Genomic DNA, 16,286 nt, shown 5'->3' on the forward strand with positions numbered 1-16,286 from the left:
AAAGTCAAGAAGTTAAGTAGAACTCTAAAATCAGTGCCTTTGGTTGCTGGGGTCAGGGAAGTTAAAAGGCCATAGTGCACAATGTCTATGTTCATGGAGATAAACAAATCATCTATAGACTTAAACAATGACTGAATCCAATGATATGAACAATTGATCTGTTTAAAACGTTCTCCTCAACAAGGGTTGCAGGTGGGCAGGGTGCCGGTGCACCAAGGGCAAAGCTGGCGTTCACTGTTTGGGGGTCCAAGCCCACGCCAGGACTGACCTGTAGGCTCATGTGGCGGTGTTGAACTGCCCTGGGGGTAGGCCTCCGGTTACAGCCCCAGGCTGTAGCTGGGCAGCCCTTTACTGGAGGCAGTCTGAAGGGCAAGGCTGCAGGTTTTACCTCCGGGCGGAGCGAGCCCAAAGGCAGGGCCATGTTGTTGTAAAATGGGCCAGAAGGCTGGGCTCATGTGGAGACCAGCTGAAAGCATCCCTAAAGCCTGGTGACGCGGAAGGTGATACTGCTCCCTAGCCACCAAGGGGAAGCCGGGAGGAGAGTGTAGTCTGGAGTAGGACTGGGCCACAGGAGGGGCTGAGGAACAGGAGACAGAGGAAGCATGGCTGGGTTCCCTCAGGGGAGAGATGTCACAGTGGGTTTTGGAGGGCTCGTCCTTGGGCTTGGCCTCCTCTAGGGTCTGCTCGCGGCACAAAGGGGAATAGCGCTGACCCTTGCGGAATTTTGCTCTTCTGTTTTTGAACCATACCTGTGGAATGAAACGTAATGGGGTATGCTTTTAGAGTCTGGAAATGTCATCGAGGGATGTTACAAATTAGTGTAACTTCATGCAATTGGGCACACACACACACATACTATGACGCTTACAGACACAATGTGTCAGTTACTTACTGACCTGAATGCGTGCCTCTGGCAGATTAATGCAGAGAGCTAGTCTCTCTCTCATACCCACATCTGGGTACTGTGTCTGCTGGAAAGCCTTCTCCAGGGCCTGTAGCTGGGAAACGGTGAAGGCCGTTCGACTCCGACGTTGTTTTTGCTGGTTACCGTAACGAGCCTCCAGAATCAATTCTGTTGGATCACATGAGTTCAACTCAATATTAGACGTGCTGCACCAAAAATTCTAACCAGTCCGTGATGAGGGCAGTAATATGATAATATTATTTCCTTGGAGTGACGGTCGAGCTCCAACCCGTGGAAACGGATAATTTATTCTTTACAGGCTTCATCCTAGGCTACCTGTTAGAATTTGTAACGTACCTGCTAGCCTCTCAGCAACAGAAAAGGCATGCGCAGAGGGGCTAGGCGACGAGCACATCTGGTACTGTTCCGCCATCTGGTGGTGAAGGTTGAAGAACACGGAGTTGGCGTTGTGCATTGGATAGACTCCTGTGTTGTTTGATCCTCCACAAAAATTCAAGGAATTCATAGCGCCGCTGCGTGTAAGAACAAGAAATGTGTTATTTGTGCTGCATTTTGTATTATTATACAACAGGAAGTGCTGTAGAAAGAACCTGATATTAAGCGTACATAACCCTTCCAGTTTTACTGTAGACAGTAGTATTTTGTTTTTTTAAAACCTAAGTTGCCTTACTCTTAAACTTATAGAACAAAAAAGTTTTTGGCTTGAGTCAAAGTGTAGCCTGCGCACTTTCATGCCGCAAAAATAACCCGCAAAAAGTCACAGTCGCTAAAATCAATTGCTAAGTAAATTATTAACAGCAATGCCTAATTTGTAATGAATTCTGTCAATCCAATGTACAATGATAGTGCTAGGTAGGCTGTATAAATATGATTACCTTAAATGTTCCACAGTTGCAGATAACCGTTTTTCTACGCAGAAATATGTGTGTTGTCCAATTTATACGAAATTCAGACGTATATCCTTGTACGTTACTACGCTTTGTCGTTGCATGGACGTAATTCTCCGAAAACCATTCTCACCCACGACTATTTAAGAAGCGTTTACTCCAGCAACCCTCAACCATTAGCCAATAGAAAGAAAGGTATTAGCCAGGATTAGGTGGGATGAGGGAGAAGAGGGGGGTCCGAGGGCTCAAGTATTTGAAACTATTGAACTTGGGAGATTTACGCCAAGGATCCTTCTCTATAAGAAAGCGTTTCATTCCCTCCCGTTAAAACAATTAAAACAATGTGGTCGGCTAATCTCTGAGGCAGGGCATTAAAATAACAGCCTTTGATTGTCCTCGGCTCTCAGCACTCATTCTACTACACTCCTGGCTCTGAGGTTCTCCCCTTGGTGGGGGTTTACTCTGTGATTTGTTTTGCTAACAGGCTCCATATTTTGCCCATAAACTGTCAGCCTGTGAAGTATAATCTTGACATTTCCCATTGAGACCAATTTCCTAAGGTTCAACTGAGCCAAAATCTCCAAGTTCTCCTCACAGAGAACTATTATCCCACTGAAATAATCAAACAGCGAGATGCCCAATAGTACCTCTACAAAACACACACACATATTCATGTTTCATGGTACATCAAGCTAATATAAATGGATGTAAATGGATGCACATGTACAATTAAAGAGTAGTCCTCCAGTATTGTAGTTAACTGTGGCTAGATATTGTGGCAAGACTGTCCAAATGTCAGAATACAACATATAGAATCCCACAGATCCTGCTTTACAGTAGGTCGTATTATAAGTTTATATTTCTTTGACATTTGCATAGCCGCTGAAAAAAAAATGGGTGTTAGGAAAATGGGTGTTATAATCTTCTTTTCCTCATCGTCCATACTGGCTTTGGCATGCCCACAATGTGCAAAAGCATAAGACTTTCCAATAAGATCATCTCCAGTAATCTCCCCGCTGTATTTCAAGGCTGGGGTGTTAGAGATGTAAATTCTTTGAAGACTGGATTGAGGTCTGCAGCGTAGAAAGCCACGGCAGTCAGAGTGATAGATTACACTTCCCACGAGTATCAGGAGTGTCCCAGAATTCAGTCTGTTTTAACCCTAATAGCGGGGTAATGCCAGCACCAAAGATGACAGCCACTTGCAGGAGAAGAAGCCATTGCGGATCAGTCTAAAGAACCACATGCCCAAGCATTTTATCTGAGATTCACTCCTTAGGGCTTTGTTTGAGTCAGAGGATGAAACCACGGCCATTTTGACCATTCTTGTGCGGTATCAAGGAGGGGGTAAACCTGTTGGATGCGTCAACAAACTGAATCCAGGGTGCAAAAGAAAAAAAAATCAAAAATACATTTCTGTCATTGCATGTGTGTCTAAAGGGTGATTTCTGCAAGCAAACATATGATCCATCATCTATGACCAGGTGGAATGAATCTGGATGAATGTGCTCATACTTGTACATGTCCATTCAGACTCCTAAAATATGTGGAACCTTTTTTTTTGTTTTCTTTCCCCGGCTTTTTTCCCCCGATTCTTTTAGCTGTTCTTGGCTGTCAAGCTATATTAGTGTCCGATAGAAATAAGTCATTTAGAAGAGGCTGTGTAGGCCAGCCCCTGAACCCCACTAAAAGCTCCAGGATTAGGTCCCAGAGGCCTTTGTCTCCTCAGCCGGCAGGATTAGGGGAGATTTACTGCAAAAGAAAAAAAGTAGTTATTTCATGGCACTTTCATGATGAAACCTGGCCAAAGCTGTGTTGGCTGGGGGGATTATAGGCACACAAAGAGTGTGGTTGTGTGCGACCCCCTCCCCTCTAGCACCACCCCAGCTCCTCGCCCCCCCGGATCTCTTCTCCTCGCCAGGCAGGGACTCACCCCCTCCCTGCCATCTCCTCTCCGAGGAGTCCCTCTAGATGAGTGATGTTGTCTCTGATCAGCCCCTCCGATCGCAGTCATGCCGCGGCCTGCTCTGCTAATTGCTTTGTTTGTCTCGAGCCCCTCGCAGGCTGCCCTTTCGAATCCGAGAAGTCGACTGATCTCGACCCAGGCCACTCACATCCCCACTTTCATGACTTGAAGCCATCGAGAAATGAGATCAAATTGGAAATGTTTAAGTACTGTCCTTTGGCTTCCATCTACATGTTAAATACATAGCGGTAAGGATTCAGTACTGCTGATGATTAGGATTACTGTACTGTAGGTGTGGAGGTAGAATAGGAGTTAGAGGTTTGCTGTCCCTCCCGTAGAGTTTAAAACGGCTTAAAGGAGTTATCCTCTTCCTGGAGGATCCACTTACAAATGCATGGATTACAGGCACTAACAGACAAAGGTTATCCTCAACAAGTCACATCGCTGACAACAGTCTTAGCTCCAAGCAGGTGAGAACTTGTGGGTTTAATAACTGCTCCTTTAAGATGATGGGGAATTACTGGGAATGGCTTTGGAAATGGGAGAAATATATAATTACAATGAACATGTTGTTAAATACCTTCAATTTTCTGTGTGACATATTTAGCAGACATGAACAACTGTCTTTCCAGGACAGTATAATCTAGTTTAAACACGAGTGGCCCATTACAGTAAATTGAGCTTTAATTTTTTTCTTATTTTCTTTCTTTTGCAAGGTTTTATAAGCTTAGGTCAATTAATAACAGGCATGCCCATTTGGTTCTCAAACTATTTTGTCAAAAGGCTTGTTTTTGGACATCAATTCCTCTTTCTAAAAACTACAGGGGTTCAACAACAAGACAAGTGGGGCCTGTTTTTGTGGGTGAAAAGTACCACAGTGTTTTTGTTAATGTCTCCTGTTTAACAGATGTTTCAGTTACAGAACAGCAGTTGGAGAAACTCCCCCCCCCCCCCCCCGCGTCCCCCCCGTCCCCATACACCACGGCTTTCTCTTCTTCGCTTTCTTTAATTACTTATCAATAGTGGAAATTTGTATTGACAAGGAGCTGTCAAGAGGGGAGCTTTGTAGTTGTCAGTTATCTGTGGGGTAGCTGCTCGGAGGACAGCCCCCTTGGACACCAACTGGATCGATCGGCACAAACACAATTGAGAGGCTTTCAGGCCTGCGATGTTAGGAGAGGGGCTCAGGGCACCCACAGAGAGCGGGTAAGGGGGCTAAGGACTTCTTCATTGGGGGAAATCGATGGGGCCGGCTGCCCTTTGACCTGCGGGGGAGACTGGGAGCTGGCGGAAGGTCACTAGCCCCTCTTAAGCCCCAGTGAGTTCCAGGATCACGCTGTGAGCCTTGGCACTATCTATGACACACAAACAGCTTAGACTGACAATGACCCCCTACAAACACACACACATCCAATAATGGAGTTTGATTAATTTAATCTGAGCTATGGCATGAACAATCCACACAGTTTAACAGTACATAACTCCACTTATGAACATTATGGGGATAATTGTCAAGATTATCATCACACAATGTTATAAACCAATACATCAAACTGAACTAATCGCTATAAACCTGTGTACGGAACCAACCGGAATCCATTGATTTCACTTACTGGCTTCTGGTAATTCCAAACTTATGAGTTCCAGGGAGATATCATCGTCGTATTAGTTTCTCATAAGCCCTGGCCCTTTCCCCTGGGAGAGAAGCTCCAGGCAAGACCTTAACAGATCAATATGAGACACTGAGTTAAATTCGGTCGTTTAATTGAGCAGCAGGGGTTGGAGTTAATGACCACGAGAAGAAGTGAAGGGGAGAGGCTGGGAGGCTGGGGTCAAGGGTACAGGCGGAGGGTTGGAGAGAGGCTGGCCAGGACCAAAGACAGCAAACACAGGACCTTTCAAACAACCCCGCCTTTACCGGATCATAATCCAAACCGTAAACAAAGGCTTCAGTCAACTTGCAAGCAGCAGATTTAGTACAGATTAAGCAAAAACAAATTGCCATCAACAAGCCATTTCAGAGGGTAAAAACTTTTGACGCCCTTGAACAACGATCAAGTAATTGCATCGGAGGCGAAGTAACTTAGGTATGATGTGGAAACAACTGAGATCATTTTTGGGTCGCTGCAGCTGATTGGAGGACAGCACATCAACCTCCCACCCCATTGGACGATTAGGGAGATGGATGTGGTCATTTGTCCTCTCCCCCCAGAGACCTTAGAGGCACGATGCAGCTCTCTCCCAGCATGGTGTCAATCTGCGGTCCAATAAGTTCAGCCCTGGACCCCGACCCCCACCCCCCTCCAACGCCTCCCTCAACCCACGTACCCCTAGCAGTCAGAGGTGATCAGAGAGAGAGCGCCCTGATCGAATTTGATAATGAAGAAGAGCTGGCTAAGCTGCTGCGCCCCACATGCTCAAATCTCTCCTGTACGCCATAAACACTGGGAAGCCCCCCTCCCTGTCACTGGAACATTGTGTAGGTATTGATCCTGGGAGACTGGGGTCTTTAATACCTGGGGTCTTTGGCTTGGCTCAGGGAAATGCATGCTGACATGTGACTGGAGGAGCTCAATAGGCGAACGGGCGGGCGGAAGAATGGGCCTCTCCCGTTTAGCATTTCTCTCCCGTTTTGGTTCCCAGACACACATCTGCTGAGGAGGAGAGCGACTGCCTGTGCACCTGCCGGGGTGTCAGGGTCCGGGGGTGTCAGGGTCCGGGGGTGTCAGGGTCCTGGGGTGTCCGGGGGTGTCAGGGTCCGGGGGTGTCAGGGTCCGGGGTGTCAGGGTCCGGGGGTGTCAGGGTCCGGGGGTGTCAGAGTCCGGGGGTGTCAGGGTCCGGGGGTGTCAGGGTCCGGGGGTGTCAGGGTCCGGGGGTGTCAGGGTCCTGGGGTGTCAGGGTCCGGGGGTGTCAGGGTCCGGGGGTGTCAGGGTCCTGGGGTGTCAGGGTCCGGGGGTGTCAGGGTCCGGGGGTGTCAGGGTCCTGGGGTGTCAGGGTCCGGGGGTGTCAGGGTCCGGGGGTGTCAGGGTCCGGGGGTGTCAGGGTCCTGGGCTACATAAGGTACCCGAGGTTCAGAATATGGTAAAAATAAAAAATATATATACATTTTAGTCATTTAGCAGATGCTCTTATCCAGAGCATATATATACATATATAAATTATCCCACTCTCCAAATGGGAGATCTATCTATGTCCTCGAGGTAGGATTGAGGCCTGCGGTTCATTAACCCTTGTGTTATCTTCGGGTCATTCTGACCCATCAGTCATTGTGACCCACCTTCGTATTGCGACAAATTTACCTCATACAAAAACAAAGTGAAGCATTTTCTTTTAACTGTCGGGCTGTCTCAGACCCCCCACATTGGAATGGTTAAAAGAAAATTATTTTTATTTGTTTTTGTATTGGGTAAAATTGGGTAAACACAACGATGGTTCGTTATGAACCTTTGGGTCATGTGACCCGAAGGCAGCACGAGGGTTAAAACTCACATGCTTGTTATGGGCTTGGTGGGGATGTGGCCACATTGTACAATAAACACTCACATAAAAGATATTAAAGTATACAACCCAACAGTTCTCCCTGACCAACAGCACAGGTGTAAAACAGGATGACTTACGACATAGAACAAAGTTTAAATGTTTTATTAGCAAAAAACACACAACCAAAAAACGATACAAAAAGGACAACTAGTAACCTTTGTACACCTCGTTTTTTTTTTTTTTTTAACCATCAAGTATCAAACGCAAAACCGACAAAGTAGTTCATATATATATGCTGACTGTATGATTTAAATAACTAGGCCTTATTAACTACTGTTTTTTTCCTTGTCGTTTATAGTGCGGGAGTAATACATACTATTAGTGAGAATACAACATTTGCCTGATTTTACTTCCATGCAGGGCACATTAAGGATACAGAGAGTAAGAGGATTGAGAGCCATGATCTGTCTGGACACAACGCCGTGAACTCTTCCATCACACTGAAATGACAGTGTTTCACAAAGCAGGATTGCTAAATCATCCAGCTAAATGAAAAAACTAAATGTATTTCACATAAATAGATTGTTAGGCTAGTGTAGTCAGAAGGTAGCTAGTTGATGTTAGAAATCATCTATTGATACTGTTTCTATACCCCTCAGTTATCGTGTGCTTCCAGAAACTTAACTCAACTTTCATCATACAAAATCTCGCTCACACCAATTATTGACTGTGAAATTCTGGTAAAGGTACACAAATGTTTCGGTTCTAGATACGAACCCTAAGTACGGTATTATGGATCAAGTGTTTTTTCAAGGTAGAAACATTCATGGCTCAACAACCACTACTATACAACGTTGCCCCAAGGCAAGTTGGATCCAAGTCTTTCAAAATGTCCTTTTCTACTGCATTCACCCCACAGATGAGGTCATGTGGAATCAGCCCAGAGACAATTGATAAAAAAAAGTGCAAGTAGGGCTATGAAAGCGGCCGAGCAGCAATGTGGTGGTCTCACCATAACATGGAACAGAACAGGGCCCTAGCAAGTGCCCTCCTCCTCCTGTTACAGAAAAGGCTTATTCATGATCCTATAAGGTCTGGACATATACATCGTTGCTAGTGGAAAAAAAAAAGAAAAAAAAAAAGGATACAACATAATTGCTATACACTTCGGAAATGAAATACTATGGTAAATAAAAATAAACAAAACACTGTTAATCTCTTTCTGCCTCCGGAACAGCCTCCTGTTCCCTTGCAGTCGGTAGAACCCTGTAATAGTCTGGGAGGGTTCTCCCAGCAGAACCCTGAAGAGATAACCTCTCGGCTTCCCTTCTCTTCTCCCCGGTCTCACTGTGGTCCTCCCAGTCCAGAGGAACACAGGTGCCCTATCTGTGGGGGGGTTGGGGGTCATGGGGTCAGAGGTCATCTCTTCACCTTGGCGTCTTCCTTGATCTTCCAGGTCATCAGCTCCATGCAGGCCCGGGCGTCTTCGCTAGAGTCGTGACCCCCCACTGAGGAAACACACATGGACGTTACTGATCATGTGACCTGGTGAGTGTCTTGATCACCATGGAAACAGAGTGAGTGTACTCTCCAGAGATTTGACCTCAAGTTTACGGGCCACAAGCACATAACTATAGGTGCACTCGAATTCGATGTCCTACTCTTCCTGACTGTTTCCTAGCGGTCTAACCAAACTCCTGTATGGCTCCACATCTTAACCAATGTCCTCACCGTTGTCCTGGATGATGCGTTTGAGGTGGTCGGCCATGAGGTTCCTCAGCGCTCGTTTGTAGGGGAGTCCCAGGCGGTGAGGGAACACGATGGCCGTGTCCACCACGGTGCTGTGGATGAGCTGGGGGGTGGGACACACACACAGAGAGACGAAACCATAACACCCCCGCCTGACTGGACACAACCTCCACATAATCAGGTGGCGCATAATGTCAGCACGGTATATGAATGTTTAAGGATTGTCTGTGTGTGTGTAATATGTATGTGTCTGTGAGTCTGCCTGTTGCGTGTGTTTAGGTCTGTGTGTGCGTGTGTGTGTTCCCAACCTTGAGGGCGAACAGGTCGCTCTCCAGACTGTGGCCGATGAGGATGGACTCGGAGCTGAACATGCTGAGCAGCACCGCCTGCACGTCCCGCAGCGTGATGGTGGCGTTCTCCAGATCCTCCTCCGTCACGCCCGAGAACCTGCACACGCACACACCACGCCACCGTCACGACTGTGCTGGGGTGAGAGAGAGAGAGAGAGAGACAGAGAGAGGCAGAGAGAGATAGAGGGAGAGAGAGACAGAGAGAGAGACAGAGACACAGAGAGAGACAGAGAGACAGAGAGACAGAGACAGAGAGAGACAGAGAGAGAGCAGCTGTGTGTGAGCGAGGCCTCTCACCGTGTGTTGTAGTCCACCACTCTGCTCTCAGGTTTGACGAACGTGTCGTAGATCACCTTCAGCTCAGAGTTGATGACCGTCACCCTGGTCAGCTCCAGGCCCAGCACTGTGTAACACTGTCCCACCGAGAGAGACACACACAGAGAGAGAGAGAGACACACACAGAGAGAGAGACACAGAGAGAGAGACACAGAGAGAGAGACACAGAGAGAGACACACAGAGAGACACACACACAGAGAGAGACACACACAGAGAGAGACACACACAGAGAGAGACACACACAGAGAGAGAGAGACACAGAGAGAGAGAGACACAGAGAGAGAGAGACACACAGAGAGAGACACACACAGAGAGAGACACAGAGAGAGAGACACAGAGAGAGAGACAGAGAGAGAGACACAGAGAGAGAGAGACACAGAGAGAGAGAGGCATCAATTGCTGAAGAGACATCTGACAGGATTTAAAAGCAACCATCTGGCCATTCCATCCGACCACCCACCATCTCACAGTCCAAGGCGAAGACCCCGCCGTTCCCGTCCGGAGGCAGGGACTTGTCGAAGGTCGTCACGTAGCCGTCCAGCGATTCTTTGCGTCCGTCTTGAACGTGTTGCTGTGAACGTGCAGAAGTAAAGTCAAGTACAAGTCCACCACCACAGGCAATCTGAGTAGCATGAGTGCATGTAGAGAGTGCAGCAGTGTGTTGCTGGGGTCAGGAGTGGTACTGCCCTCTGGTGGTCAGATGCACTCATGGGCAGGAAACAAAAACGCCTTTTAAAAATGTGACAGAATTGTTCTTGTGCGAGTGTTACCTTTCCGACCTGGCAGCCTGTAGTACCTACAGCACCTGAGCAGCAGTTGTAGTTAGTCTCCCATCCTCCTGACACTGTTACACACACAGACACACGCGTGCAATAACGATCAGTTTCGACTCTTAACAACAAACATCATTTCAATCTGGTTTCCTGGTGATGGAGGGGTCAGCCAGCCAGCCAATCACAGACCTTTATGTCTCCGAAGGCGGCCCCAGTGGTGATGGCACTCCTCCTTACGAACACAGGCCCCGTTGACGTTCAATTTATACTCCGCCCCACACCTGCAGCACACCTTGGAGAAGGCTATACACACACACACACACAAAAACAGAGCAAGGATGAGGTTTCAGAAACACACACTCCATAATTCTCCAGTATGTTCCCATGTGACCACATCTCATCGTCATCTCCATTGTGACACTGGGCCGGTGAGGGTGCAGTATGGGTAATGTAGGCCCTCACGGTCTGTGTTCTTCTTCTCTGGCACGTTGTGGACGAGGGCGCGGCCCGAGCCCTCGGGGTGTGGCCGGGGGTAGCTGTGCTCCTGCAGCTGCTCCTCCGTCATCAGGTACTCCCTCAGCTTCCTGTACAGGGCGGCGCCTGGGGGGAGCGCCACGGGGAACAGCAGAACACACACTTCCTGTCTTAGGAGGGGGCCTGGCTAAGAATAGGTTCAGGAAAGGAGTGGAGGGAGAAGGAAACCTCCCCTCTTCCTCTCGCTCTCTCTCTATCTCTCACACACACACACACACACTAAACAATGAGCCCAGACCTCTATGCTGTCCAGGGTGCAGGAGCTAGAGCCACATCACCAGAGGGCGCTGTGGGGACAGGCACTCACCCATCAGTTTCTCCTCCTGCTGCCTGCCTGTCCTGTTGAGGGTGAAGCTGGTCTTAGCTGCCAGACGGCCCCCCAACAACTCCTCATGGGACAGGGCCTTCCTGTTCCCCCCCACCCTGACCGCAGGGCTCTCTGTGGAGCAGACACACACACACAAGCGCTGTTTACACCGTCGACATGGAAACATGCACACAGGTGAATGGCATGTGACGTACTGGCGACGGGCGAGGAGGGCGTGGTGATGTTGCTGCGTAGTTTCTTCAGCGTGTTCACCGCCACGTTGAGGTAGATGTTCTTGCTGCTGCTCCGCTCGTACACCACCTTCTCCTCGTCCAGAGCCTGCGAACCGTTAATACACCGTTGACGCACACTGGGGGTTGGGTGGGGCTCAGTGGCAGAGCTTAATGACTGCAGATCTAGAGGTCGCCGGTTCAAATCACCCATATACAATAATACATTTAGCAAAATTGAATATTAAATAGATGTTAGTTTTGTGTTATTTGGAGGTGTTGTGTTCTCACCATCTGGAAGGCTAGATCTTCCGTAGGGCAGAACTTCACGCATTCGTCGATGAAGGTGTTGAGGTATCTCTGCCGGACGTTAGTGGGCACCCTAGCCCCAAACTCGGTGGGAATGACCGGCCGCTTCATCGCAGTGCTCTGGAGGTGGAACAAAAACACCAGACATGACCCGGAGAAATGCCCTGCCCTCGCCTCGCCACGCCTGGGGCTGTCGGGACAGGCTGAGGCCCTTACCTTCATCGTGGGGGTATGCGCCACCCTCTTCTGGGCAAACGTGGTGGTGGTTTTGGACTGGATGCCCGCCGAGGTGTGGGCCTTCACAGACAGGTGCCCGGGGAGGGTCCTGGCGGGCGACATCACCCGGTTGGCAGCGGGCTTCGCCTCCACAGCACCTACACACACCAACAGGTTTCTCAACATGGCCCTGTTTGGTGATCACTGGCATAGTAACAGCAGGGTGGGTCCTGGTTAAACAGCCTTAAATGAGGGTGTGGTGGAGGATGAGCACCCTTACTAGGCTTGGATGAAGACGTAAGCGGGCTGGGGCGATGGGCTACCCTCTTCCTCTCTCCTGGAAAGCTGGGTTTGGGGCTGCGGTTGAGGCTGGGGTTGAGGCTGGGGCTGGCAGAGGCTGTCTTCACAGCAGCAGCCAGCTGGACAGCCTGCTGCTGAGCTATCTGCATGCGGCGGTAACAGATCTCCTGTGCTGTCAGTCTCCTGTAGGGCGCTGGCTTGGGGGCCGCGTCCGTCTGGGGAAGCGAGTAAAACGCTAAAACAAAAACCGAGAAAGAACAAGAACCAGAAAACGTCACGTTTGGAAATGGGATTCAAACTTACGTTGCCTTTGGCTGAGAAGTGAGAGACCCTCTTCTTCTGTCCGGGGAAGAGAGTGGTTAGCGTGCTCTCGGAATCATCCTCGTCCTCTGAATCTTTAGAGGGCTAGAGAAAGACACAGCTTGGTTACTTCACAATTACAGCTGTCATTCCATCACTATAATGACTTCAGAGAGTTAACAGACTAAGAGTGACAATGGGGGTGACTATTGAGATCTGCTGAAGTTCCGTCACAACGTGCATGTAGGACAGATATACTTCCTGGAAGTGCATGGATGAAGCACACACGCACGCACGCACGCACACACACACACGAGGCTGAGAGATCTTGTCAGGGTACCTGCTTGGCTTGCCGTCCCTTATCTTCCGTCTTCACGTGCTTGGACTCGTTGAAGATCCGGAGGCACTCCTCCATGGGGTCCGAGTCAAAGTCCAGGTCCACCTGCAGGGTGGAGAAGTCCACGCTGGAGAAGTCCTCGTCCGCCCGCTCGTCCTCCACGCCGCCGTCCTCATCCTCGGAGGACGAAGGCGTGAGTTCGGAGGCCTTCCTCTTGTTCGCGCCTCCCCTCTTGATGGCGGCGGCAGACCTCCTCACCAGCTTCTCCCCCTCCTCTTCGTCGTCGTCCTCCTCCTCCTCTTCCTCGCTCTCCTCCGCGCTCTCGGCCCCGAACAGGTCCGCGTGGCTGAGAGACCTCCGCTTCACCTTGCCAGCTCTCCCGTCGCCGGCGCGGCTGCTCTTCCTCGCCTCGTCGCTGGAGGACCTCCCTCGGGTGGTGCCGCCGGAAGCGGCCCCCTTGCTACACTTCCTCACCTCTTTCTCTTTCCTGCTGCCGTCCAGCTGGCCGTTCCTGGGCTCCTTGTGCTTGTGGGGGTCCTTCTCCCTTTCCCTGTCCAGACTCTTGACTTTCTTACAGTCCCCTCCTTTGTCTCTTTCCTTGTCTCTCCGACTCGAGTCGCTCTTGACCTTCTCCGTCTTCCTGCCCCCGCCGTCGTTCCTCTTCTCGTCTCTCCCACATTTGTTGACGGACTTCTCTCTCGGCTTGCTCTTCTCGTCCTCCCTCCTTCCCTCGCTCCTGCCGTCTTTCTTCGAGCCCTGCTGACTCGTTTTCTTCGACACGTTGGTTTTCCTCCCGTCGCCCTTGTCCCCGGTTCCCTTCTCCTTATTACCGCCGCTACTCTTTTTACCCACGTCCTTGTCCGCTTTGAGCACTTTCTCCGTTTTACCGCTCTTCGCGTTGCTAGATTTACTCGCTACTTTATCGTCCTCGGTTTTGTGTTTGCGTCGACCGGTCTCCTGGTTCTTGCAGTCGTCTGGCAACCCGGGTTCCGGGTCCCCTTTCCCCCCAGACGGCTCCAGACTCCTCGGCTTCGACCTGCCCGGCGTGTCCCTCGCCCGGTCCTTCTGCCCGGCCGCCCCGAGGTCGTCCGCCGCCCCGGTGCTGCTCCTCCGCCGCTGCAGGCGGCTGAGCGACGTGGGACGGTACTCCGTCCCCGAGGCCTCGCCGTCGGATTCGGAGAAGCTGAGCGTGTATTTCTGCACGTCGGCGCTCGACCGGGGCGCCTTCATGGCCGTCGGCACGTACTCCTCGTCCCCAGACAGCTTGGGCTTCCTGTTTCCCTCCCCCTTGGCGGCATCCTCCTTCTTGTTCTTCCCGGCCAGTTTGGCCGAGTAGTTGGAAAGAGGGTCGTACTCCAGGTCTGTGGATGGTTTCGAGTGGTCCAAACTGTACTTGGATTTAGACGAGGGGGCGTTGGAGGACTTGGGGCTGGGAGGTGGGGAGGGCAGCTGGGGCGTCTGAACCCGAGGCGAGGGCTTCTTCACGGACGCTTTACAAACGGAAGTGGGCACGTATTCTAGAGAACTGGCCCGGTTGTCTTGGCCGTCTGAGTCCAGGGTGTACTTGCTGGCGCAAGGCGTGGGGTTATAATCTGCCGTGGAGTTGATCTGATAGCTGCCTGGGTCGTACGCCAAGTGGGAAGTCTTTGGCTTTCTCGATCCTGCCCTCGACAAACTGGTGGTCGGGTCATATTCCTCAGGTATCGTCTTTGGACGTTTAGCCCCCGCTTTGAGGGATGTGACAGTGGGTTCGTATTCCTCAGACACAGTCCTTGACCTATTAGCTCCTTTAGTTGAGCTGGGTTCATATTCCTCAGACACAGTCTTCGACCTATTAGCTCCTTTAGTTGAGCTGGGTTCATATTCCTCAGACACAGTCTTCGACCTATTAGCTCCTTTAGTTGAGCTGGGTTCATATTCCTCCGACACAGTCTTCGACCTATTAGCTCCTTTTGTTGAGCTGGAGGTGGGTTCATATTCCTCCGACACAGTCTTCGACCTATTAGCTCCTTTAGCTGAGCTGAAGGTGGGTTCATATTCCTCAGACACAGTCCTTGACCTATTAGCTCCTTTAGTTGAGCTCGGTTCATATTCCTCAGACACAGTCTTCGACCTTTTAGCTCCTTTAGCTGAGCCGAAGGTGGGTTCATATTCCTCAGACACAGTCTTCGACCTTTTAGCTCCTTTAGCTGAGCTGGCGGTGGGGATGTACTCCTCATCGCCAATGCGGGACAGTTTCCTCTTCTCCCTCTCCACCTCGTTGCGGACCTCCGCGATGGCCCGGTTGACCAGTTCCAACTCAAGGACACCCAGGTCCGCTGATGCGGTCCCGGAATCTCCATTCCCTTGGTCTTTGGGCCTTACCACGTCCGGGTTGAACGGGTCGTAGCCTTGTTCTGCACACAGACAAGAGACACAGCAGACATCAACACAAAACCGCAAAAACTAATCCTTGGATCCACTACCACGGCACATCAATGTGTTTCATATTAAAATGTAATTCTCATGTGTATACGAACCATACACCGATAACTCTAAGTGATTTACTGGACGGTTAGGCAACTGTTATCAAGATACCTCTAGATAACAACAAAGGCATGGTAGGACCGCTACAATGGAGTGTCTGTCCAACTCCACAACAGAAAGCTAGCTACCTAGCTTTAACTAGCACAAGGGAATGAAACGCACCTTTGTGTTTGGAGTTAAGTTCTTCTGGATTTCTAGCGTCACTTGCTGCATACGACGCTCGTCTTTGTTTACTGTGCCTAAAGTGACAGTATGGTCTTTTGCATTCATCTTTGTCGCTTTTCCCCTTACAATATTCGCTGTAAAACGGGCAGTCAATCCCACGGAAGAAACCGGTGGAGCGCAACATCGTCCCCACAGACCTGTCTCATACCCGCAGGGACAAGACGGATCTAGAACGCGATTGTTTTAGTTGATATAACTTGGAAAACCGCCCATCAAAAGAGATCTAACCTGCAATTTAACAATAACAATGTCTCTACGACGCCATGTTGGACAGCCAAAGAAAACTGTCGCAAAAAGCCCCACATGTCGCACATGCCTACGTCATTTAGAATGCTTTGTATCTGCCTGTTCCCAACAATCTCTAAGCATTCACCCTAGGTATAGTAATGCATATTTGAATGATGTAGTCAGTCATTAAATGTTTTATGGTAGCTCGACTAATGTGCATTATGCACTGCATTAGATGTACAAACTGAGCTTTGACTAAATGCAGTAATCATCTAGTGTGGAGTGTAACATGGCCAAAAAAGTAAAA

General features: G+C 49.8%; 2 protein-coding genes across 3 annotated transcripts; both read right to left on the minus strand.

Annotated features, from left to right (window-relative positions):
• Positions 1-317: 317 nt before the first annotated feature.
• dmbx2 (diencephalon/mesencephalon homeobox 2) lies at positions 318-1,379 on the minus strand. Its single transcript, XM_067230215.1, has 3 exons — positions 1,262-1,379; positions 897-1,072; positions 318-749 (listed from the first exon to the last, which is right to left on the minus strand). Exons 1-3 carry the CDS (start codon positions 1,377-1,379, stop codon positions 318-320), a joined length of 726 nt encoding a protein of 241 aa, XP_067086316.1.
• Positions 1,380-7,405: 6,026 nt separating this feature from the next.
• Positions 7,406-15,998, minus strand: rexo1 (REX1, RNA exonuclease 1 homolog). Of its 2 annotated transcripts, XM_067230705.1 has the most exons (16): positions 15,689-15,998; positions 13,004-15,396; positions 12,667-12,768; positions 12,344-12,578; positions 12,064-12,221; positions 11,830-11,967; positions 11,524-11,647; positions 11,309-11,440; positions 10,930-11,067; positions 10,657-10,770; positions 10,465-10,538; positions 10,155-10,265; positions 9,655-9,770; positions 9,316-9,454; positions 8,990-9,110; positions 7,406-8,766 (listed from the first exon to the last, which is right to left on the minus strand). In XM_067230705.1, exons 1-16 carry the CDS (start codon positions 15,873-15,875, stop codon positions 8,678-8,680), a joined length of 4,371 nt encoding a protein of 1,456 aa, XP_067086806.1. In that variant the 5' UTR covers positions 15,876-15,998; the 3' UTR covers positions 7,406-8,677. The 2 variants fall into 2 exon arrangements, with proteins under 2 accessions (XP_067086806.1, XP_067086807.1); XM_067230706.1 differs by lacking the exons at positions 7,406-8,766; positions 8,990-9,110; positions 9,316-9,454; ... (3 more) ...; positions 10,657-10,770; positions 10,930-11,067 and adding an exon at positions 11,129-11,190 and having other exon boundaries at positions 11,240-11,440.
• Between the last annotated feature and the right edge of the window lie 288 nt (positions 15,999-16,286).

Source organism: Osmerus mordax, chromosome 27, assembly GCF_038355195.1.
Source record: "Osmerus mordax isolate fOsmMor3 chromosome 27, fOsmMor3.pri, whole genome shotgun sequence".
NCBI lineage: Eukaryota > Metazoa > Chordata > Actinopteri > Osmeriformes > Osmeridae > Osmerus > Osmerus mordax.